Raw genomic sequence first — 27,327 nt, 5'->3', positions numbered from 1 at the left:
TAACCTTTAACGCAAAAAAAGTTAACAAATCTTCCCCCACTGATATTTCAACAATGCCTGAACCTATGATCATTAAACTTGACATGGATGTTAAGCCTGACCAGTAGATCACCCTTATTGATTTTAGAATGATTTGATTCATAGAGCCAAAGGTCAAGGTCACAGTGATCTTGAATGGTAAAAGGTTGTCCGAGTGATAACTCAACAATGCCTGAACCCATGGCCTTCAAACTTGACTTGGAGTTGCATCTGACTTGTAGATGACCCCTTATGATTTAAGGGTTCATCGGGTCAAAGGTCAAGGACACAGTGACCTTGAACGAAAAAAACTTGTCTTGTGATAACTTGACAATGCCTGCACCCATGGCCCTCAAACTTGACATTTCGGTTTCTGGTGACCAGCTGATGACTCTGGATTTTGAGTTCATAGAGTCAAAGGTCATGACGGCCATAACACACTTTATCCTTACACTTTAATGGTCATAATCTTAAAACAGCAACAAATCAGCTGTCATTTCGGTCCATGCATATTTCATTCAATTGTCCATATAATCCTGACAACATGGCGCTCAGGGGGGGCATAATGTTTGACAAACATCTCTTGTTTATACTAGCGTCTCAAGCGCGCCGGGTGCTAAGTTTACTCTTTACTTTAATAGAGGAGAAAAAGGTAATAAAATATGCCCAAAATGCACCTTTTCGGATTAAAAATTGTTAATTTAACCTTGAGTGTGTACCCCCCCCCCCCCCCCACACACACACCCGAAAAAACCCAACACCTGCCAACACTATAAACCAAATAAATTTCTGTTCAGAGGGGGCCGCACAAAAGTCAGAAGTTGACGCCCATAATTTATGCCCCCTCTAGAATCAATCCGGGATCGTGCATTTTGGGCGTATTTTATGACTTATTTTCTCCTTTATTGGTATAAAAATAAACTTAAGAAAATAGATTTTAAAAGGGGCGGGCGCCGGGTGCGCCCCACCTTTGATCTGCTAATGTGTAGAAAGGGAAATAACACCGAATTGTTATTTTAACATAAAATCTGTACTCGTCAGGGGCGTAGCTAGCCTTAAATGAATGTTACGAACGAAAAGGGGAGGGTGTGGTAGGGGAATATCCCTGTAGCCGTAGGGGTGTTCGGGAGGTGGGGTGGGGCTCCCCAGGGAAAAAGGAAAATGGAAGTAACAAGTTGAGCACTGATGTGTATTTTTAGGGATTTATAGGTTCGAGGCCGCCGACTTTGAAGTTACCAAGTTATTGATTTAGGCTCAGTTAGCCATATCTAGCACAGAGAAACAATGCTTAATTTAGCTGATCTTCCCTTTATTCTGATATCAATAATTAGCTTAGCCCTCGACTTTGATGCCATTTTGGGCCATATTTATTTTTTTCATTATTCAAATTGATGTTACGCACATGCGTAAGTGCGTAACGCTGGCTACGCCCCTGCTCGTGTTTCTTGGATTGGTTAAGCTAATGGATTTTACAATATATTACATTTGCATTTCGTAATGTGTGTTTGATTTATCATACCCTCTTTGAACCCATGTTTGTTGTTAAAGATTGACGCCCATGTTTGCTGTTGCAGTCCTTGTTGGTGTTGCTAGCAATAACGGTTGTTGTTGTTTTGTTTATAGCAAAAACGGTTTAAGAAACACACACTTAGATGTACGACTAAAATAAAAATAAAAATCTGTATGATTGATGGGATATTCATTTGATTTTTTATTCTCGAAAATGAAGTTCTGTAGATTTTGTTTTTACACACCGCTGGATAGCAGTTTCTTAAGAACAATCAGTAAAACAATACATTCAGTAAATGGTCAATCTATCTTCCAGACTGTGACCCTTACAGTTGACCGGTGTGACATGCCGGACGCAAACCTGATACAGGACTCAGCTGTTGACCGCTCCCCATTCGAGGTGACTGGCTCTTCCCCAGGGGACAACATGTTCCTCAATGTGAACGCCATGTTACAACTGGGCGGGAGGTACGCCACACCCTCATACCCGACTGCTGTGATGGTGACAGGTACCAGGGATGTGTACGCAACCTAGTTCACAATGGACAGGTACAGGTTTTGGTGATTTTTTACCTTTATGTTCAACTTTTATCTTTGATGATATCCAGCATTAAAGATTTATAAGGGAGTTAAAGCTTCATGCAGGTAATTGATAAGGACATTGGCACAATGTTAATGCTGACCTTGTTCTGGTAGGCTTACATGTATGTCAAGTCAATTGTTCATATTTACATCCGTACTTGATTTTCTGAACGATGAAAATTGAGTTCATTTTGCATTAACCGATGGACCTTTCGTGACCTTTGTAGGCGGAGTTTGGCAAGAAAGCAGCGCTCTGATCAGGCGCTGGTGTATCACTACGACGATCTACTTTATTGCTAAATATAGGAGGGCACATGTTTTGTTGAATGCCGGCTTGTTTACATGCTTCTTTTAATGTTATACGAATGAAAGACATTGTTTTCTAGAAATATCATTTGAAAAATGCTTGATTTGCAATTGATAACAAAAGAACACGCATTGAACAAAATTGACGCGGTTTTTACTGCGGTTCGTCTGCAACAACTGTCAAAGCAAACATGGCTGAAGTTCGGCGATTTTTTTCTAGGACAAATGTTTGATCTAATATCGGATTCAGACAATCAATATCTTTCTACGATAGAATTAGGCGATATCTTCGTCTACATTTAAATACATGAAATTATTGCAGGAGACTGTCAAAGTGTCATGTATTTTCGCGAGTTCGAACAAACGTCTTAATATGGACAACTCGAGAAGACTAGCACATCACAACACTTCAATATCTTTGCAACAGTTAAAAAAAAGAAAAGAAATTATGTCGTTATAATTACCTTGAACTGGAAGTTATCCATTAAATCACCATGACCATATTTTTATGCCCAATCACATTGGTCATAAACTAGTCCACCTAAATGGCCGTCAACGAGTCTTTTGACGATTTTTTTACTATGGCAGACTCGTGACGTCCACCATCCCAGCAAAAAGTAGCGAACGGTCCTTGCGCAGAGAATCCTCGCTGTCACACTTTTGAAATTATCTCCGTTATAAATTAATATTTCTACGAAATTATTATTGCCTAATATTCAACACATATCGATATCTTTAAATCTGGGACAAATCTGACAGATTGTGTACACGTATAAAAGGGTATTCGTGACCCAGAATATCTTTATGCGAAAATAACGACTCTAATGACAAATTCAATCCATTTTAGATCATTGTCGGGTATATTTTTAACAATTTTGTCATTATTATTCAACATCGCTGCATAATATTACTATATATTATTTCTCCCGTGTTAAATGGTAGAGAGTTGTAGCTTACAGGAATACATAAGAAATGTCAAAATAATAAAAAAAAAATCCCCGATCGCTCATTATTGTAGCTAATGTAAAACAGGAGTTAAAATGTGTCAAATGTTCTCTTGATTAAAATGAACATATTACAACAAAAATCATTATAACCTCCACATATGTTACAGAAACTACCAAATGATTGAAAAAAATCTTTGACTATTTATGTTTTTCTGCAAATTACTATTTATTATGCGGAGGATGAAAAACACCAAGGGCGACAAGTGCTCTTACCATTTACATTCGGTCTACACGTTTTGTTCCCCTTTGTTGTAATTACAGACTTGTTCTCAGACCCTATTAGAGCGGAATAAATAAATAAATAATAAGGAAAAATGTAAATATAAGGATTGATTCTTATTTAGTATGCGTTCATGCAGTATGAACGCTTGGCCGCGATTTTGCATATTTTCCAAGAATCGCTAGCGCGATTCATGGATATGCAAAATCGCGGCCGAGCGTTCATACTGCATGAACGCAAAAAATAAGAATCAATCCTTTATTCTTTTATGAAAACTCTTTTGTGCAGTTATCAAAATTATAGGGCAAACTGTTGCCTTTGTTATGATTAAGCTCACTATGAAAGATATATGTTTTTATAGACATGCTTATACTTAGTTAACTGACTGAAAGACATGCTGTTTTTAAAACAAAGAAACTGTTGCATAATATATATATGATTGTTAAAAATGTTTATAAGCCTGTCCTCTGTATTTACATTTTCAAAGTCTTATCAGTAAGTGATGTGTGGCTAAAATTATTTATGAAAAACTCACTGTGATAAATGCAATAACTCTCATTGTTCATAATATTGGTTAAAGAGCACAGCCTTACCATACTCAATGTTTCATATATTACTACTCCTATAATTCACAATAATGGACCATTATCAGAGTGTTGTTCACTGTCATTAAACTTTTAAATGTATACATACTGCGCTACAGAACTGTCTTATCCCCATAAAGAGACGTGTTTTCATCAAACCAATTCCTCCGTGCTGCAGAACTTATTTTTGTAACATACTTCATGGTTATTTTTAGTTTTATATGACTCAATGCTTAATCCGAGAAACATTTGTGCATGCTTTTACCCAGTGTTTAAACAGATGACGTCAACTATACTTAAAGTAGATCTTGACAAAAGTCTTATGCGTCGGAAATTTGTAAAAATATATTTGCACCGATGTTCATGATGTAAGTGTTTGACTTTCATAGAAATTTTTTTTATCAGAATCTAAATTTTCTAAACGTGGAATTAAACCTTTGAAGTGTTCGAGCTAGAAAATAACAAGTGTGACGGTTGTTCATAAAGGTGTTTTTCATGATTGTGTCACGGTCCATGTTTTGTATATATTAAGGTTGTGACATATCAACACACTATTGAAAGTGTTTTACTCCAGTTTTCATACTAATGTATTATTAAATGATTGGCTCATATACATGTTACAATATTCAAGGTGCAATGTCAATAGGTCTCTTATTTGTATACTATATTGCATGTTTTTATATTCTCGCTTGACAAAGCGAAGTGGGTGCTATATAAGAATCACGCACGTCGTCAACTCCGTTGTTCCATCTGTCTGTCTGTCCGTTTCTGTCCGGTCTTTATCTTTTTCATTAATGGTCAGATTTTAAAATTATTCAGCAGAAATGACCACCATAACATGAGAGTGTGTCGCGCACAATACTCTTGTCCCTACCTTCAAGGTCAATATCACAGCAACCTTCTGAACTTTATATGTTTTGCTATATTAGCCTAACTGGTGATAGTTTGTGTTACATAACAGTGCCAATATTTGCCATCGTCCTCATGTCTCTTCATTAGTGACAATTCAGTGTCATATTTACCTTCAGTGTAAGGCATTTCACTTGATTTCTTGAATTGTTCAATCCAGGCAGTAATTCCAACACTGTGTGTGCGGGGTTATTAATCACATTTTGTGACAGCTCTAGTTTAATTATCTTTCGACCTGTAAAGCTTCGTTTTCCGGAAAACTAAACTGTAGTAAAACTCTTCCCGAGCGTCTGTAACTATTTCATAGGTAATTGTGCGAATACTAGTACATCGTTACATGTCATTTAAATACAAAGTGGAATAAAAGTAATGGTAAAAGAAAGAAATCAAATACGTAGAATATAATCATCGTTGTTCTGTTAACCCACACCGAAAGATGAGCAGATAAAAAATGGTAGCCAGGTTTCGTTGTGTGCGTGTCTTAAAAGCATGGCTTGTTTTCGTGTGTGCGTGTCTTCCAAAGCATGGCGTGTTTTCATGGGTGGGGCCTACCAAGCATAGCATGTTTTAGGTGTGTGCGTGCCTTCCAAGAATGACATGTTTTATGTGTGTGCGTGCCTCCAAAGCATGGCGTATTTTACGTGTTCGCATGCCTCCAACGCATGGCGTGTTTTTCTGTGTGTGTGCCTTCCAAGCATGACGTGTTTTATGTGTGTGCGTGCCTCCAAAGCATGGCGTGTTTTACGTGTGTGCGGCTTCCAACGCATTGCATGTTTTTGTGTGTGCGTGCCCTCCACGCATGGCGTGTTTAACGTTCGTGCGTGCCTCCCAAGCATGGCGTGTGTTACGGGTTCGCGTGCTTCAAACGCATGGCGTGTTTTTTTGTTGGCGTGCCTGCCATGCATGACGTGTTTCACGTGTGTGCGTGCCTCCAACGCATGGCGTGTTTTTGTGTTCGCGTGCCTTCCAAGCATGACGTGTTTTACGTGTTCGCGTGCCTCCAACGCATGGAGTGTTTATGTGTTCACGTGCCTTCCAAGCATGACGTGTTTTACTAGTGTGCGTGCCTCCCAAGCATGGCGTGTTTTACGTGTTCGCGTGCCTCCAACGCATGGCGTGTTTCGTGTGTGCGTTTATTTAAAGCATTGCGTGTTTTACGTGTGTGCGCGTGCCTCCCAAGCATGGCGTGTTTTTTTGTGTGTGTGACTTTCAAGCATGGCGTGTTTAATGTGTGTGCGTGCCTCACAAGCATTACGTGTTTTACGTGTTCGCGTGCCTCCAACGCATGGCGTGTTTTTGTGTTCGCGTGCCTCACAAGCATGACGTGTTTTATGTGTTCGCGTGCCTCCCAAGCATGGCGTGTTTTACGTGTTCGCGTGCCTCCAACGCATGGCGTGTTTCGTGTGTGCATGCATTTAAAGCATGGCGTGTTTTACGTGTGTGTGTGTCTCCCAAGCATGGCGTGTTTTCGTATATGCGTGCATTTAAAGCATGGCGTGTTTTACGTGTGTGCGTGTCTTCCAAGCATGGCGTGTTTTACGTGTGTGCGAGCCTCCCAAGCATGTCGTGTTTTGATGTGTGCGCGCCTTCCAAGCATGGCGTGTTTTACGTGTGTGCTTGCCTCCCAAGCATGGCGTGTTTTCATGTGTGCGCGCCTTTCAAGCATGGCGTGTTTTATGTGTGCGTGCCTCCCAAGCATGGCGTGTTTTCGTGTGTGCTTGCCTCCCAAGCATGGCGTGTTTTCATATGTGCGCGCCTTTCAAGCATGGCGTGTTTTATGTGTGCGTGCCTCCCAAGCATGGCGTGTTTTACGTGTGTGCGAGCCTCCCAAGCATGGCGTGTTTTCATGTGTGTGCGCCTTCCAAGCATGGCGTGTTTTATGTGTGCGTGCCTCCCAAGCATGTCGTGTTTTCATGTGTGCGCGCCTTCCAAGCATGGCGTGTTTTATGTGTGCGTGCCTCCCAAGCATGGCGTGTTTTCGTGTGTGCGTGCCTCCTTAGCATTTTCGTCCTCACTTCGAAAGTCTTTGAGGTATTAACTTTAAACTTCACATACAAATAGATCACATTACGAAAATGTGCAGTGCACAGATCCCATAACTCTCGCTGCGATATTTGTTTAGTTATTTGGATTTGTTCATTGTTATACTTTATGTTTGCCCAGAGCCTAACTGCGAAAACAATTGAGGTATTGAATTGAAACTTCGAAGTCAGATAGAACATGTTGAGGAGAAGATTAATGCAGATGAACCATAACCTTGCCTGTAGTATTTTGTGAGTTATTTTCCTTTGTTAAATTCCTATCCTGTATCTAAATGTGAAGGGGATTCTGTAATTCATTCAGTGTGGGAATATTGCAGTCTATGACTTCTGTTGATGTATTAAAAATCAATAGTTAAAGAATGGTTCATTTATATTCGATAACTTAACTTTTTATTCGCCATTCCAGTGTGTATAACCTTTATTGATTGTTTCAAATTGTAGTAACTACTCGTACTTGCTGTTGAATTTGTAATCGCCAATGCAATAAAGGTAGATGTTGTTGTAGTTTGTCAACCGTAAAGTAGTGAACTACTACAAGTACCTCCAATACAGCTGTGTGTTGGAAAGTTTTCTTCCAGATCTCTCGATGCTGGTAAGAAGGGAGAACCAGAAAACCGGTACCCTCGGGTTTGGGATGATGGATCCGTATTCTCAACCTTATGTTAATAAATACAAACTGGACAAATCAAATAATATTCTAAGTCATTTAAGTGGTACAGGTTAATAAGAACAATTTCACATACATTTCACATAAAATTTATTTTGCACTGCCTTGTAAAATTATGAAATATTATTTTTTGTGGCATCCCCTGACTTGAATGAAGGTTTCGACCAACTCGTACTTGACGGACAGCTTTTCGTCCAGGGGAACATTGACGTCACCCATAGAGAAGCGATGAGTAACATACGGGGTCAGGGTGGACAACTTCCACGCATAGATCTCCACCGTGTTTCTTGATACCATGAAGTCAAACCATGTGTGTTTTCTACCATCAAATATCGCTTAAATATATCAATAACAAGCAATTAACAGTGTTCAACTTTAAAAGGAACATAAGTATAAAAATAAACAAAATGCAATAACTCAACAAAATGTTTCTTATGCACAACACTTCTCCTTAGACAGTTAGGATTTGTTTAAAGTTGAAGTGAATACCTCAAAAACATAATTTTATATGGCGTTATGAAATATGTAAAGTGTAAACATAATAAAATGGCAATAACTCGAAAAATACCGTACATAAAATAATGTTTCTTTTGCACAGCACTTCCTCAACACAGGCAATATATTTCATAATTATTTCAAACTAATGCTAAACATTGCCCAAGGATATTGGTATTTGCCCTAACATTTTGGCGGTTATATACATGTCACCATACACCTAAATGAAAGGAACAGTGTAGTCAACAGCGCATTTATAACCATACCACCGGAAGGAGATGCGTCCACCCACACTCGGAAATTCTCATCGTTAAACCCGTACACCAAGTAGGCATTATTGAAACGATCGACTCTATAAAACACATTCATACTCGAACCTGAAATTATATATATATATATATATATATATATATATATATATATATATATATATATATATATATATATATATATTATTATCAGACCACATTATAGGGATATTACAATTAAGACCGTAGATTTATGGAAGTATTTAATTTCCAGGAAAGAACAGGGATATCATATGCAAAAATAAAAACAAAAAAAACTACGCATACCTACACCATCCGCGCGGAACGTCCGTCCGTTAGTCTCCAATAAGGCTCGCATGATCACCAGTCCCGGGTATTCCCCTAAACCGTGGCTTACCTCATAGAAAGAGTCAGTTTCTGAAAAAAGGTAACAGTTGGATCGGATATTGCTACATGAAATGAATGTTTAATTAAGAAAAAATGGCTCCTCACACCTTTTACAACCCATGTTCACACCCATGATGCCTTTTCACTACATATAAACACCAATACTTGGAATACTATAACGGGAGTGCCACGCAGTGAAGGGAAAGGATATTATGTTCTTGGTTTCTTCTATGGAACAAGGAGCATAATTCCGTGTTATGTGTTTTGCTATAGATATGTATGGTCTCTATGAGCCCAGCTTCCTTTGGATATCTTAAGTTCTTGAATTATGGCCAATGCAGATTTCCCTCCAGTTTCTGCACGTCGACGCCGCAGATGACGATTATGACGACACTCTGACAAGACTACATACCATACTACTATCCAAGTAGCCAAACAATGTTTCTTTGAAAAACAGACGAGCTTAAACTCTGCAAAGGGGGAGGGGTGAAACTCGCACTCGAACCTTGTGGCGGCGAGGGTAACCCCAAGAGCTCTGTTTGAAATTGCGCGGCTTCAGGTAAATGGTATAAGGGTCTGAAAAATAAGACAACTCCTTGTGTAATGCTCTCGGAATCATGTATTCCGGAGCCCGGAAAATAAACATTTCTGTTTTAGTAAATTTTATAAAGTATTTGATTTTTTACAGATTCAGCTGTTACCGCTTTTACTTCTTCAGTTCGATTTCGTGTATTTAATATCGATGTAATGGTTTTAGTATTAAATGTCTAAACTAAGCTTGTAAATAATAAATTGACACGAAATAAATTATTTTCATAATGGTTTACTAATTTTTCTAAAGATTAATAAACTTGACACCCCTAGTCGAATGGATCATTCCGTTTTGGTCACGTGATGTTAGTTAATATAAAAGCAACGAATGGCATAGAAATGGTTAGTTCGTGTCTGGAAGCCGACGAAAGAACATCGCATAAATATGTAGGGAAACATTGAAGTTCCTTTTTGTACTGTTAAGAGCGGGTCCTAAACTATTGGAGACTAGGAGAATCAAAGTGATGCATTGCGCTACAGCCTACAGTCTTCAGGTTCGGACACCCGTGGGGTTTCTTTTTGGTCTCTTAGTAAGCCTGGGTTATTGCGATACAGACGGAACAGGGTCAATGGTTTGATTCCCCGTTCAAGCTATACAATTAGGACTGTGGGTTTCACTAATATATTGTGAGATTTTATGAGATTTTTGTATCCAGGTCCTGTTGAAGATAAAGTATAGGTGTTGTAGTAGTTCCTGTTGGTACGTTTCGTGGTTTTGGATAATTAAATGTTGATTCTTGAACCATAATAATAATTTTCAATCATTTGGTTTTGTAAGCAATCATTTTTAAATCGCGTGTATATATTACTAATTTCATACTTACTTTTTGGAACAAGGCAGTTCAAGAATAGGTTTGTAGTTTCATTTAAGATAGCGTGGCCGAGCTAGCTAGGAAAACAAAACAAAACTGGTATATATGTTCTACTTACTGAATGCTATATCATTATTAGTTAAAACGTTAAAGGTTATAATTAACTTCCATTGCTTAGTAGTTACTTTAATAGACCAATTTAATACAATAGACAAACAGATCTTCATTAAAACTTGGACAAAATATCCACGCATACACACTAGTGAACATCTTACAGTACAATGTTCTCATTTTTGATGCACAGCAAGTTCTCAAAGAACAACTCATGCATAAGATGCCATAGTAAAACGTACATATGCCTTATCTTTTTGATGTATTTTGAAGTTCAACAAATTCAAAATTTAAAAGTCGGGATAGACAATCTAATTAAATGCATATCCTAATTTAAACTTTATATTTTAAGTTTTAAACTTTATATATAAAGTTTTAAACTGTAACCTCATTTAAATTCATGCAATATTAAAAATGTTCGGTTTAGCTTATCTATGCTACGTGTAGACTTAAAGTCGAAAGTGGAAGCTGGGTGAAACAAAACCCTATATCTAGTATTCAGAAAATTTGTAACATATGTCAAGTCTTAGAAGACGAATACCATTTTATTTCGTAATGTAATCTTTATTCTGATATACGAGGTAAATACACTCCATTGTATTATAGAAGGAGACCCAATATGCAAAGGTTTATATAATTAGTGTCATTAAACAACGAAAACATGTTAAGAAAACTTATTTTTGTATATAATGCGTTTTATTGAGATCAGTTACCACGTATGCTTCTTCATATAACATAGTCAAATATTTCACGTGTAAGTTTTGCAAGTGTTGTAAAATAAGTTATATGCGAAGTGTTTTATAATATATCCATAATACAATGAATTCGTAAACTATCAGAAAAGTCATTAATCAAACTGCCACAATGTATAGAAAGTAAAAATGTCAAACTTATTTTAATTATTTTGCGTCATTGCTTGATGTTTTGATATTGATGTACATGCAGTTAATTTTGGTAATACGAATGGTAACACTTTGTTGTATAAGCGTTCACCTGTAAATACTGAATATGGTATTTGTCCACATGGGCCATGACCTTCTGGATATTATGTAAATAAAACTTTAAAACTTTGAAACCTAATACATGTATTAACTTTGTCATTAGGTTTAAGCAAGATTCAATACTTTAGTCAGATTTCATATTAAAAGGATAGCTTACTTTTAACTGGCGCGATTTCAAGTTGTTTGTAGGTGGATACTGAGACGTTAATGTGGGTATCGTCATAGATGTAGACAGCAGGGCTGGACACCGGATCGCAAGACCCCTCCTGTATGTCCTTGTCAGGTCGAAATCCTGGACGCAATAAGAAAACAGTCAAACCATGATCATTTTAACCTACTATGACAATTCAAATGTAAAATAATGACCATATTAACCCATTAAGACAATAGATACAAGTGAAAATAATGGTTCTGTTAACCCATCATGACAATGGAAACGATATGAGGGTTGGACGATAAACAAAATGATTATGTTAACCCGATATGAAAATAGAACCAAAACGAGAATTCAAATGTTTATACATGTTAACACTATATTCAATATAGGCAATACATGTACATATGTTCGACTGTATCACGTCTCCAACATCAATGACGCAACGCCATTGGTCCAGAACTGGTCACGTGGTGACCCCATATTTTTTCCATATTGGGTCACCGATTCCGATGAATATTCCGATGAATAAATGAAACATGTTAACAGGTTGTCGACGTGATATATACGTTACGGGGTTAGTAGGCGGGGCGCATGAAACCATATTCGGGTTCGAGCTTTGTAGAACCTTATTATTCCCAGATCATATTCTTCACAGGTCTGGGAAAAATAGGATCCTATTCTTCACAGCTTCAAACTGTTACTGTTCGGAGACTATGTGGTCTAGGACCCAGTTTTGATAGCGACATTGTTGTTTTTTTCATTGTATTGTTTATCTAGCAATTTACTGCTGGCAGGGTTATCATCCACACCCTTGCTCTGTGCTCTTTCGAGTTTTCTAGGAATGTAGGCTTGACTATACTTATTTGGAGGCCCTATTTTTAGATCCGTTTCCATGGTGTATACTCAACATTTCATTGGTCAACCAGTACGTATAGTGAATATTTTGGCGACAACAGTCTGAATTTGCATTCTGCCTTCAGTGCGCAAAAAGATCGCTGATTGACCGTTTTACATTGTAATTGTCTTTTCTAAGTGTTTGGGAATAAAGATAGCATTGTTCAGTAAGTTCATGTTTTTTGTATTTTATGTTATCCTTGACTCATATATTATGTTATATTTTATGTGCAAAATGTATTTTTATTGTTTTATCATTTTTTCCGGTAAAGTAATGAAAACCAGATAATTCTTGCTTTGAAACTTCCATTAACATTTTCTTTTAGTTTGGCAATATCTTATTTTTGTGCCGACGTAAAGTTCATTTAATGTCTAATCTAATGAGTGTTTAATACCAGTTTGTGTTAAATCTTCATTTCTGTTGTGAACCATTATTAAATTTAAGTTCATTGTTAATTTCAGATAAACGTTGAAAATTGTACGTTGAAAGTTGTACGCTGAAAGTTTTACGTTGTACGTTGTGCGTTATATGACGTTGTTTGACGTTGTTCTTTGAACGTTGTTTGATGTTTGAACGTTGTATGCGCGTTGTTTGAGTTATTGACAATAAAACGTGTAAATTGACAATGTCTACAGTTAGTTCCCGGAACTTGGTCAGGCTCAACCCGCGCCCAGTGTTTAACCGGGTTGAAGGCCGTGAAATATAATAGTGACATATATGATTGACCAAAATGGTGGTAAGCAAGAGAATTATATTCTTCACAGATTTTGTCGATGACATTGCTGTTTGATAAATTTGATATTAACAATGTAATAATAAAAAGAAATAAAAAATAATAAAATAATAATAATAATAGCGTGACAAAAGTAATAATAATAATAATAATAATAATAATAATAATAATAATAATAATAATAATAACAATAATAATAATACGAAGAAGAAGAAGAAGAAGAAGAAGAAGAAGAAGAAGAACAACCCCAACAACAACAACAATGATAATAAGTTGTGGTGGTAGTAGTAGTAGTAGTAGTAGTATGAGGAGGTTCAGCAGTACTGCATACGGTCGGTGTGACATTGACCTTTGATCTGGTGACCCAAAACCATGCCAAGTTTGAGCATCATAAACCCAAGCGTCTGTAGTTATCAATAGGACAACTTTGGTATACCGACTGACCGACCGACGGGACGACCTACCGACCGACTGATATTTACAAAACAATAAAAACTATATGTACTTCTTTGAAAGGGGCATACATACATAATGAGTTATTTTGGCTTAACGAAATTTGTTATACGTTATATTTTTGGCAATCTCCCAAGTTTATATATTTGTCCCCAACGCCGAACACCTACAATAACAACGTCTACGCCATTGAAACAAACAATAACAACAACAGCAACAACAACAACACACATTCTTAAAACAACGCCTTATACAAAAACAATAGAACATATTCTTCCAACACTGAACAATAACAATGACAACATCACCACCAATTCTTAAAACTAAAATGTTCTCTTAATTTATCTTGGTCGGATTGTGTTCCCGAGGGTAAATTGTTACACTATCGTAAATGCTCGACCATATCAGGCAAGCTCGGAACAGAACTATCTTTAAACCAAAGCTCTTCTAGCACTGCGATACTCACTGCTTGTCCGTTGAAAGCGTTGGAAATCCTTTTTTCAGTACATCTGTCTATGCCAACACAACTCACGACAACAAACACAATGCCATCTACTTTTACATAATCAACAATTCTTTATGACAAGTATATATACGCATACATGTATGTCAACAAAATATATCTGCAATACTGGAAATAGCAATCGGTGACAAATGTGACTCGGTTGTAAAATTACCTTTTTTTGTTAAAAAAATGATGAAATTTTTGACCTGTGAGGAATGTGATTTCATGGTACATAAAAATCCAGCTTCGATCACAAATTTCCCAGGAGCTGTGACATATCGTTCGAAATGTGTGACAAATGAGATCTTATTTTTCCCAGCTGTGAAGAATAGGATCCTATTTTCCCCAGGTGGGAAGAATATGATCTGGGAAAAATAAGGTCTTACAGAGCTTCGCTCTCAACCGATATGGTTTCCTTTGCCCCGTATATCCCATATCGGCTCGTCTAATAACCCCATAACTTATAATATCGGTTAAGCATGTCAAGTTCAAACTTTCTGTCTGTTGGTCGAACTTGTTATGTTCTTACCAATTTACATAAGGTTGCCTCACCGAACATGATTATGAAAAAAGGTTTGCAAATATTGAGATGGCCAAATTTAAACATTCAAGTCCCACAACTCCAAAATAAATGATGAAAGGACAAAAAATAATTTACAAATGAACCTCTTCCTCATGTACTGTTCCATCTCGGTCATATCTTTCAGGACATGGACGATATTTAGGCTCACAAACACCTATTGAAGAGTTGTTGACGAGCATGCCCAGTAAAACCAAAAAAAAAAACAAACAGGAATCCAACACCTTATATGAACTCTACATGTAGGTACCGTACACTTATCTACAAGGAATCCAACACCTTATATGAACTCTACATGTAGGTACCGTACACTTATCTACAAGGAATCCAACACCTTATATGAACTCTACATGTAGGTACCGTACACTTTTCTACAAGGAATCCAACACCTTATATGAACTCTACATGTAGGTACCGTACACTTATCTACAAGGAATCCACCACCTTATATGAACTCTACATGTAGGTACCGTATACTTATCTACAAGGAATCCAACACCTTATATGAACTCTACATGTAGGTACCGTACACTTGTCTACAAGGAATCCAACACCTTATATGAACTCTACATGTAGGTACCGTACACTTGTCTACAAGGAATCCAACACCTTATATGAACTCTACATGTAGGTACCGTACACTTGTCTACAAGGAATCCAACACCTTATATGAACTCTACATGTAGGTACCGTACACTTGTCTACAAGGAATCCACCACCTTATATGAACTCTACATGTAGGTACCGTACACTTATCTACAAGGAATCCACCACCTTATATGAACTCTACATGTAGGTACCGTACACTTATCTACAAGGCATCCACCACCTTATATGAACTCTACATGTAGGTACCGTACACTTATCTACAAGGAATCCAACACCTTATATGAACTCTACATGTAGGTACCGTACACTTGTCTACAAGGAATCCAACACCTTATATGAACTCTACATGTAGGTACCGTACACTTGTCTACAAGGAATCCAACACCTTATATGAACTCTACATGTAGGTACCGTACACTTGTCTACAAGGAATCCAACACCTTATATGAACTCTACATGTAGGTACCGTACACTTGTCTACAAGGAATCCAACACCTTATATGAACTCTACATGTAGGTACCGTACACTTGTCTACAAGGAATCCAACACCTTATATGAACTCTACATGTAGGTACCATGAACTTATCTACAAGGAATCCACCGCCTTATATGAACTCTACATGTAGGTACCATGAACTTATCTACAAGGAATCCACCGCCTTATATGAACTCTACATGTAGGTACCATGAACTTATCTACAAGGAATCCACCACCTTATATGAACTCTACATGTAGGTACCGTACACTTATCTACAAGGAATCCACCACCTTATATGAACTCTACATGTAGGTACCGTACACTTATCTACAAGGAATCCAACACCTTATATGAACCCTACATGTAGGTACCATGAACTTATCTACAAGGAATCCAACACCTTATATGAACCCTACATGTAGGTACCATGAACTTATCTACAAGGAATCCAACACCTTATATGAACCCTACATGTAGGTACCATGAACTTATCTACAAGGAATCCACCACCTTATATGAACCCTACATGTAGGTACCATGAACTTATCTACAAGGAATCCAACACCTTATATGAACTCTACATGTAGGTACCGTACACTTATCTACAAGGAATCCAACACCTTATATGAACTTTACATGTAGGTACCGTACACTTATCTACAAGGAATCCACCACCTTATATGAACTCTACATGTAGGTACCATGAACTTATCTACAAGGAATCCACCACCTTATATGAACTCTACATGTAGGTACCGTACACTTATCTACAAGGAATCCAACACCTTATATGAACTCTACATGTAGGTACCGTACACTTATCTACAAGGAATCCAACAATTTATATGAACTCTACATGTAGGTACCGTAAACTTATCTACACGGAATCCAACACCTTATATGAACTCTACATGTAGGTACCATGAACTTATCTTCTACAAGGAATCCACCACCTTATATGAACCCTACATGTAGGTACCATGAACTTATCTACAATTACAAGGCTCATCAAGCAAGAAACAAATATAACAGAAATCAGAACATGGCCAACTGGTTAAACTACACTAAGTTCAGAAATCTCAAAACCAAGGTGAAAAAAGGATATATATATATAGCTGTTTATTTTCAAGAACGGTGTAGTGGAGGACCCAAATCTTTTGACTTCTGGCCGACAATAAAACCTTTTCTCTCACAGAAACCTACAAATAAATCAGATAACCCAATAATACCCAAAGACAACATAGGGAATTAAGTTTCTGATCAAAAGCTGGTGGCCAATAAAAATAACATATTTAACATTAATATTGCCGAAAATATTGGAATATCTGAAAACCAGCTTAAAGATAAACACCCTAGTCGTGACAAAATAAAGGAAAACTGGTCACAAACTCATTGTTATTTTAGCTCATTGAGCTAATATTTCTTGTTAACACATACCCGACTTTAAATGAGATTCTTGTATCTTGTATGTTATGAAATCTGGCGAGCTTTCAAACTAGTGCTATATATTATACCTCTAAACATTACTGTTTGGTGAAGAATTGAACTTTATTTTGAGAAATGGAAAAAATGGAGGAACATAAACGTGGTATGCTGCAAACAGTGATTCAGACGACAGTGGAGATGATGAAGACACCGGAAAATATGACTGCGGACGATATAAGAAATACATCTGGAGTAGCATGTAGAAAGTGTCCATTCTAATAAAGAGTAAATGCACAGTCACTGTTTTTATGGTATAAGTATGTTGTTCGAGCTGGTTTGAGAAATATCAGATCAAAGTTCTACACTTCGTATATGAAACTACATGAGACACACCCAGCGCAACTTACCCATCGCGGGGAAGATACTGCCTGAGCTGATCTCCACACACACAATCACCGGCGGCTATTTCAGTCCAGTGGCTGTTGAAGTCGGGGTTGGCGAGATACTCACCAACTGCTGGGAGGGGGGGGGGGAGAAGAAACATGGCGCTTTTTAACAATTTATAAATTTCGATATTTAAAGCGTTTCTATACAGAAGTTTGCTTTGATTGGTTGTGCTATCTATTGCCAAATGACCAGTTCAACAGTTCCCGACTACAAATAGACGTTCAATATATGTCCTAAATATTTACCCTTGACTTCAATTTTACAATAAACATATCCTATAGATCTTATAATGAAGCATGCAATTAGTATCCGTGTTTATCAGTAATATTCTATTACTTGCTCTTGCAGGCGGTTCCCTCCACGGTGAAGTCATCCTCGCAAGTGCACGTGTACCTGTTCTCCCCGAGCTTGAACACGCACCTCGAGAACTGTGTGCACGTATCCTCCGATGGGTTACACTCAGAGCCGGCACCCTTCTCTTGTGGGGTCATTGTAATATATCGAATATTATTGTATAGTTGTTAAAATATGAATACTAAATACAAATATACATAAATACACAAACTATAGCACACAAAGGTCAGGTAAAAATGACAATGATGCTCTTACTACCCTTAAGTAATATGTTTGAGTGACCTTATCGTATATATAGATGTCAAATTCAAATATTGATTTTACTACAGTGTATTGTCCTCTATTACACTACCGTATATATCCAGACCATTTAAAACATGTACACATAAACGTGACCATCAGATCTTCACACAAGTAAGCAAGTACTTTAGTCAGATTACAGTAAATGCTTCTCAAGTAAATTACCATTTGGCAAACAGAGGGGTAGGTCAGTCCAGTAGCCATATTTGTCACACACGATGGTGGAGTTCCCCTCTGGGTGGTACCCTTCATCACACCTCACGAAGCTGGTCTTCCCATGAGCACTTCCTTCAGGGGGTGCGTCAGACCCTCCCCGCCATATCAGCGGCGGAAAGCAGGGCGAGTTTACTGGAATATTGTACCCATACCCTTGTTTATTACTTTCTATAAGAAATACTATTAATGCTGCTGCTACTACAGCAACTGCTGCTACTGCTGCTAATACTACTGCTACTACTAAATAATCATAAGAGGGCCCTAATGTAAGAGGGCCCTAATGTGGTGAACTGTATGTGACCCTACAAAGCTTTCAGCTCAAGTGAGCTTAAATATTTGCCTTCGATGGGTTTTTCTACGTTGGCACAGAGGTGATAATTATGTGTAGGTTTTTTATTTATCTCGTGCGCACGATAAACTAAGTCGTGCGCACGACATACTATCTCGTGCGAACGACTTAATTATCTTGTGCGCACAACATAGATAAATAAAAACATACACATGTCACCTCTGTGCCACCGTAGATTTCACTTTGCAATAGTGACATTTTCGTACATTCGACATCGAGCCCCATCATTATTGAGTCTACACAGACATTCTTATCATGTATGTATTAACAAACTAGAATGCCGCAACATTTGACATGTCGCTTGATTGGAACGCCAATCATTGAATGCCGCAACATTTGACATGTCGCCTGTTTGGAACGCCAATCACTGAATGCCGCAACATTTGACATGTCGCCTGTTTGGAACGCCAATCATTGAATGCCGCAACATTTGACATGTCGTCTGTTTGGACGCCCATCATTTTGATTAGTCAAACCAAAATATCATTTTAATCTAAAAGGAGCATAATGTTGTTGATTATTATACACAATCAATAAGTAATCCAAATGCATTTTTATGTAAAAGGGACAAAACCGTGGTGTTACGATGATCAAACTGTCACCAAGTTTCATAAATATTTAGTTATTGTCTGCTCAAGACATTAACTGACTGTGTTTTACTCTAAAGGGGCAAAACTTTAGATTTGAAAAGGCGAGTGTTTCCACGAAAGAACTTGAACGAGACATAATGCCCAGAAACTATATAACTAAATTTCCCATTGTTTGCAAATAAACACATAAAAAGTTATTGTCTACACAAGACATAAACTTCAATTTTAAATGTGAAAGGGGCATAACCCTATAGTTACCAAGACGATTTACCCATGATCAAAATTGTCGGAGACATTATGCAAATAAACAAGTTCACCAAGTCATTGTATAATGGCCACTGAAGCTGTTGTTTGCACAGGCTATAAACCATCTATTTCAAATGCAAAAGGGGACTTTCAATACCTCCTTCAGCATTTGTTCGTTTTATCTTTGGAACGATAACAAAATACATGTACCTCCAAATGACATTCTTACCTGTCGGTACCAGCCTAGCCGATGATGATGATGATGATGATTTATACCTTCTCCCAGTACCATACTAACCTAGGGGAAGCCAGCTCTGTGCGTTAATCCATCCCAGGTTGAGTTGTTGATGGGGCATTTCTGCTTCTGTGTTGATACAGCACCAAAACCAGTCATCAATATACACATTGGAGGCATTCCGAGCGGATCTGGAAATGCCTATACCATGGTATTGAACCGCACGTATGTTTTTCGGCCGTTGTACATACGTTGCTTCATACCCCAGGAAAAACCCCCGTACCCCACAGGCTCAGGCTCCCCGAACCCATGCCGATTGGTGAGATGGTAATGGCCAGGGAACCGGAAGCCGATTATATTTAGCATATTTGTCACTATGAACATACTGGAGGCTATCATGGTGTAGAAGGGATCGAGGCTCGGAGAGGCTGACACGTTCACAAACTGGGCGTCGTAAATGTATACCACGGGGCCCGACCTCGTCTTATCATGGTCTGGCCGGAAACCTGGTAGCATACCAATACTTGTATATAGGATACATGCACACTTATTCAAGTAAAGGCCAATGAAAAGGTTATTTAGCTGCGCGGTCACGGTAAAGAAACGTACCGAGAAACCTGAAACAGGATATCGTACATAACAGATGTTGCGCATTTCAGTGAGCAATGTATCACGTATTAGGTACTTATTTATGACCCATGTGAGGTGCTGATGTGTGTGTCATCTGAGGTACTGATATGTGACCCATGTTTGCTACTGATGTGTAAAACATCTGAGGTACCGATATGTGACCACTATGAGGTGCTGATGTGTGTAACATCTGAGGTACTGATATGTGACCCATGTGAGGTGCTGTTGTGTGACCCAAATGAGGTACTGATATGTGACCCATGTGAGGTGCTGTTGTGTGACCCAAATGAGGTACTGATTTGTGACCCATGTGAGGAACTGATATGTGACTCATGTGAGGTACTGATGTGTGACCCATGTGAGGTACTGATATGTGACCCATGTGAGGTACTGATATGTGACCCATGTGAGGTACTGATATGTGACCCATGTGAGGTACTGATATGTGATCCATGTGAGGTACTGATATGTGACCCGTGTGAATTACTGATATGTGACCCATGTGAGGTACTGATATGTGGACCATGTGAGGTACTGATATGTGACCCGTGTGAATTACTGATATGTGACCCATGTGAGGTACTGATATGTGATCCATGTGAGGTACTGATATGTGACCCGTGTGAATTACTGATATGTGACCCATGTGAGGTACTGATATGTGATCCATGTGAGGTACTGATATGTGACCCATGTGAAGTACTAATATGTGACCCATGTGAGGTACTGATATGTGGACCATGTGAGGTACTGATATGTGACCCGTGTGAGGTACTGATATGTGGCCCATGTGAGGTACTGATATGTGACCCGTGTGAGATACTGACATGTGACCCATGTGAGGTACTGATATGTGACCCATGTGAGGTACTGATATGTGACCCATGTGAGGTACTGATATGTGACCCATGTGAGGTACTGATATGTGACCCATGTGAGATACTGATATGTGACCCGTGTGAGGTACTGATATGTGACCCGTGTGAGGTACTGATATGTGACCCATGTGAGGTACTGATATGTGACCCATGTGAGGTACTGATATGTGACCCGTGTGAGGTACTGATATGTGACCCATGTGAGGTACTGATATGTGACCCGTGTGAGATACTGACATGTGACCCATGTGAGATACTGATATGTGACTCATGTGAAGTACTGATATGTGACCCGTGTGAGATACTGACATGTGACCCATGTGAGGTACTGATATGTGACCCGTGTGAGGTACTGATATGTGACCCGTGTGAGATACTGATATGTGACCCATGTGAGGTACTGATATGTGACCCATGTGAGGTACTGATATGTGACCCATGTGAGGTACTGATATGTGACCCATGTGAGGTACTGATATGTGACCCGTGTGAGATACTGACATGTGACCCATGTGAGGTACTGATATGGGACCCATGTGAGATACTGATATGTGACCCATGTGAGATACTGATATGTGACCCATGTGAGGTACTGACATGGGACCCATGTGAGGTACTGATATGTGACCAATGTGAGGTACTGATATGTGACCCATGTGAGGTACTGATATGTGACCCATGTGAGGTACTGATATGTGACCCATGTGAGGTACTGACATGGGACCCATGTGAGGTACTGATATGTGACCCATGTGAGGTACTGACATGTGACCCATGTGAGGTACTGACATGGGACCCATGTGAGGTACTGATATGTGACCCGTGTGAGATACTGATATGTGACCCATGTGAGGTACTGACATGTGACTCATGTGAGGTGCTGATATATGACCCATGTAAGGTACTGATATGTGACCCATGTGAGGTACTGATATATGACCCATGTGAGGTACTGATATGGGACCCGTGTGAGGTACTGACATGGGACCCATGTGAGGTACTGATATGTGACCCGTGTGAGATACTGATATGTGACCCATGTAAGGTACTGATATGTGACCCATGTGAGGTACTGACATGTGACCCATGTGAGGTACTGACATGGGACCCATGTGAGGTACTGATATGTGACCCGTGTGAGATACTGATATGTGACCCATGTGAGGTACTGATATGTGACCCATGTGAGGTACTGATATGTGACCCATGTGAAGTACTGATATATGACCCATGTGAAGTACTGATATGTGACCCATGTGAAGTACTGATATGGGACCCATGTGAAGTACTGATATGTGACCCATGTGAGGTACTGATATGTGACCAATGTGAGGTACTGATATGTGACCAATGTGAAGTACTGATATGTGACCCATGTGAAGTACTGATATATGACCCATGTGAAGTACTGATATGTGACCAATGTGAGGTACTGATATGTGACCAATGTGAAGTACTGATATGTGACCCATGTGAAGTACTGCTATATGACCCATGTGAAGTACTGATATGTGACCAATGTGAGGTACTGATATGTGACCAATGTGAAGTACTGATATGTGACCCATGTGAAGTACTGATATGTGACCCATGTGAGGTACTGATATGTGACCCATGTGAGGTACTGATATGTGACCCATGTGAAGTACTGATATGTGACCCATGTGAGGTACTGATATGGGACCCATGTGAAGTACTGATATGTGACCCATGTGAAGTACTGATATGTGACCAATGTGAGCTACTGATATGTGACCCATGTGGGGTTCTGATATGTGACCCATGTGAAGTACTGATATGTGACCAATGTGAGCTACTGATATGTGATCCATGTGAAGTACTGATATGTGACCCATGTGAGGTACTGATATGTGACCCATGTGAGCTACTGATATGTGACCAATGTGAGCTACTGATATGTGACCCATGTGAAGTACTGCTATGTGACCCATGTGAGCTACTGATATGTGACCCATGTGAAGTACTGATATGTGACCAATGTGAGCTACTGATATGTGACCAATGTGAGCTACTGATATGTGACCCATGTGAAGTACTGATATGTGACCCATGTGAGGTACTGATATGGGACCCATGTGAGGAACTGATATGGGACCCATGTGAAGTACTGATATATGACCCATGTAAGGTACTGATATGTGACCCATGTGAGGTACTGATATGTGACCCATGTGAAGTACTGATATGTGACCAATGTGAGCTACTGATATGTGACCCATGTTAGGTACTGACATGTGACCCATGTGAGGTACTGATATGTGACCAATGTGAGCTACTGATATGTGACCCATGTTAGATACTGATATGTGACCCATGTTAGGTACTGATATGTGACCCATGTGAAGTACTGATATGTGACCCATGTTAGATACTGATATGTGACCCATGTTAGATACTGATATGTGACCAATGTGAGCTACTGATATATGACCCATGTAAGGTACTGATATGTGACCCATGTTAGGTACTGATATGTGACCCATGTGAAGTACTGATATGTGACCAATGTGAGCTACTGATATGTGACCCATGTTAGATACTGATATGTGACCAATGTGAGGTACTGATATGTGACCCATGTTAGGTACTGATATGGGACCCATGTGAAGTACTGATATGTGACCCATGTGAGGTACTGATATGGGACCCATGTGAGGTAATGATATGTGACCCATGTTAGGTACTGATATGTGACCCATGTGAAGTACTGATATGTGACCCATGTGAGGTACTGATATGTGACCCATGTTAGGTACTGATATGTGACCCATGTGAGGTACTGATATGTGACCCATGTGAGGTACTGATATGTGACCCATATGAGTTACTGATATATGACCCATGTGAGGTACTGATATGGGACCCATGTGAGATACTGATATGTGACCCATGTGAAGTACTGATATGTGACCCATGTGAGGTACTGATATGGGACCCATGTGAAGTACTGATATGCGACCCATGTGAGGTACTGATATGGGACCCATGTGAAGTACTGATATGTGACCCATGTGAGGTACTGATATGTTACCGATGTGAAGTACTGATATGTGACCCATGCGAAGATCAATAGCTATTATTATCATCTTTATGTAGACATGTCTTAGAACCATTGCGTGAAATTCTTTTAGTTGTTGGGGTCATTCTCAGAGTACCAGTTTAATCCTTCATTGTATTCTTATACTCTAGAAATAATGTTAGTATGCACGTACGCTGTATGCAAGCAAAACTCACCGACGGCAGGTACGACAAAGTTGTCGACCTTAAGCTGGACGTCAACGATAGCGGGCACCTCTCCAACCCCTTGAGGCAGGGCCAGCCGGGCCACGTGACGTAGGCCTTTAATGATTGGTCGCCACCCGCTGTCGTAGTCCGCCTGTGGGAGCGCTGCAATTTCAGTAAAGACGTCGATACCAATATTTATAGTAATGCCTACTAATGGTCGATTATCAGGACTGGGTAAAAAAGTCCAACTAATTACTTTGCACTTGATTAAATGAAATGTAGATTTTACTTCTACCGTAAATACAATATCTTTAGCTCTTAAGGCGGACAACTTCACGCCGCAAGGCCGATATTTAGAAAAAAAGATATCAGCAAGTTTGAACAAGCGAAATGAGTAAATTATAATTGAAAGTTACTCTCTATATTAGACGAAATCACACCTGTACTCTATGGAGTTTTAACCTCAAATTTGGGGGAATGTGTTACTTTTTTCACACGTTCTGCACAAAGACATCAATTTCATCCTGATTGCACTTCAATGGAAATGTTAATGGTACTGCTACAGAATATAGTTTTTAAGCCATTAGGCCTGTTTCTTCGAGACGCTAGCCTGTTGCGCCGTTAGGCTGATTTTTATAATATTTATGTATCAAAAGGGTGAAATAAGTCAAAACAGGTAAAATATCTTGAACAAGCCCAAAATATTATACTAGGACTTGCAAACAAGCCATTATATAGTAAATTAAAAAAAAAAAATATGAGCAAACCCTGAAAGCAGTTTCAATTACAGGGCTTGGGATCGTTTCGAGTATTTAAGTTCCAATCGTTGAAACATGGTTATTTATCATGTCACGTTCGACAATAGGGCATTAAAATCATTGTTCTGCATTTTATATAATGCCAATGTGTATGTTACTCCTACATACGATATTAGGCCGCTAGGCCACCAGGCCGCTTACTTCGGCCATTTAACACTGAAAAGGGCGCTAGACCGCCATCACCATCATATATTGATCTAAGTTTTAATTGATTGCCAGTGAAGAGTATTATTGCAGCATAATCAAGATTCTCAATAGTTTTAAGTAATTAAGTTTTACTGCTAAATTAAATTTCTACGCGATCTACTTGCAGCGGACTTAAACATACCAATTTCTGAGTATGTAAACCGTCCATATACAGTCGGTGCTGTTTTCGATAAAAATGACCAAGGTGCTCCGAATGAGGTGTTTAGCTTAAATACTGAAGTACTGTCAAGTTTAACTGTGTTGCTGCGTTTTAAGTGTACTATGTAGCATAGAACTCACAACAAACATTAAAACGGATAATATAGGCAATATAAACGATATACATATATAAGAAGTGTACTTAAAGTAAAATCATGTTTTTACCTGCATTGCAAACCAACAGCACCCATCCTACTGTGAACATCATATCCGCAGTATAATGCAGTTTATCACTGCAGGTTTAATAACCCGACCGGTAAACCATATTATTATAGTCGGCGCCCAGAAGGGCGCCGACTATATTTGATATTACTTTAGAAATATTCCAACTTAGGGACTAGTTCATAAATTGCAGAACAATGCTTTCAATAGTATTCACGTTGCATGATACAATATCAAGTTAAGTTTGTTTTATAAAACTTTACACTTTAATTGATAATGAAACCTTAAATTATAACAGCCCTGCTTATCATTTCTAGGAAACATTCGTTGTAAAAACAAGAAAACGAAAATTATACACATCATGACAATGGTAGCAAAAAGGTTTATTTTTTAGTTATTAAAAAAATCGAATATTCGAATACCGATTTTGACATTCGAATACCAAACGCTCGATCGAATATTCGAATATTCGTTTGCATCCCTAATATTTTTGTTATAATTTAGTTTTAACCGGAGGATAAGCTTGGGGAAAAAACAGAATATCTTTAATTCCGGGCTTAAACTATTGTAACAATATTATTAACCATAATGTCCTTCGAGCATATGTACACCCAACATAAAACACAATATTATCATTGTAATAATAACCATTTTTGGTTATCTGCATGCACGTTTTTCTTCTAATTTCATTGCGCCGACTTGATGCTATGCATCAACTTTTTTCTTGTTTCATGTTTTTCAAGTATTTCTACCTGCGTAAGGTACATGTATCGAACTGACCATATCCTCAGGTACTTGTATAACACTGACCGCACCCTGACCCCGTGTATGTACCGCTGGGTCAACCTGTCGTAGAAGGCACACTATTGCAGCAATATCAAATACTAGTACAACCAGCTTAAATTATTTATTATTCTTAGACCTTATAAAGCCCAGATCCGTTGTTTACTGGCATAAATTAAACAGAACAGAAAATGTATACTGCAGAGGCGATTCCAGGATTTGACGTAAGAGGGGGCGTAACATACGGGCGTAGGTCACGTCCCTTATTTACCCCCCTTCTAGAACCGAATCCTGGATCGTGCATTTTTGGCGTATTCTATT

At 38.7% G+C, this 27,327-nt stretch overlaps 2 protein-coding genes across 6 annotated transcripts in view; both read right to left on the bottom strand.

Moving 5' to 3' along the window:
- Positions 1 to 26,341, bottom strand: part of LOC128243302 (uncharacterized) — a 58,904-nt gene extending 32,563 nt beyond the window's left edge. For both annotated transcript variants that reach the window (XM_052960994.1, XM_052960995.1), the window contains exons 1-2: positions 26,227 to 26,341; positions 24,848 to 25,000 (exon numbers count right to left, since the gene is read on the bottom strand). In XM_052960994.1, the coding sequence (XP_052816954.1) occupies positions 24,848 to 25,000; positions 26,227 to 26,269 (196 nt within the window). In that variant the 5' untranslated portion in view covers positions 26,270 to 26,341. The remainder of the gene's footprint in view (positions 1 to 24,847; positions 25,001 to 26,226) is intronic.
- Positions 7,936 to 17,801, bottom strand: LOC128243303 (uncharacterized). 4 transcript variants are annotated; one of them, XR_008262816.1, is made up of 5 exons: positions 11,668 to 13,294; positions 9,408 to 9,571; positions 8,915 to 9,025; positions 8,606 to 8,716; positions 7,936 to 8,179 (listed from the first exon to the last, which is right to left on the bottom strand). XR_008262816.1 is itself a non-coding variant. In XM_052960998.1 (5 exons), exons 1-5 carry the CDS (start codon positions 17,756 to 17,758, stop codon positions 7,968 to 7,970), a joined length of 573 nt encoding a protein of 190 aa, XP_052816958.1. In that variant the 5' UTR covers positions 17,759 to 17,801; the 3' UTR covers positions 7,936 to 7,967. The 4 variants fall into 4 exon arrangements, 1 of the variants encoding a protein (XP_052816958.1); XR_008262817.1 differs by having other exon boundaries at positions 9,501 to 9,571; XM_052960998.1 differs by lacking the exon at positions 9,408 to 9,571 and adding an exon at positions 17,755 to 17,801 and having other exon boundaries at positions 11,668 to 11,802.
- Positions 26,342 to 27,327: the final 986 nt, after the last annotated feature.

Source organism: Mya arenaria, chromosome 8 (assembly GCF_026914265.1).
Source record: "Mya arenaria isolate MELC-2E11 chromosome 8, ASM2691426v1".
Lineage (NCBI taxonomy): Eukaryota > Metazoa > Mollusca > Bivalvia > Myida > Myidae > Mya > Mya arenaria.
The sequence above is the reverse complement of the archived record's forward strand: the minus strand, read 5'-3'. Positions and strand labels throughout refer to the sequence as shown.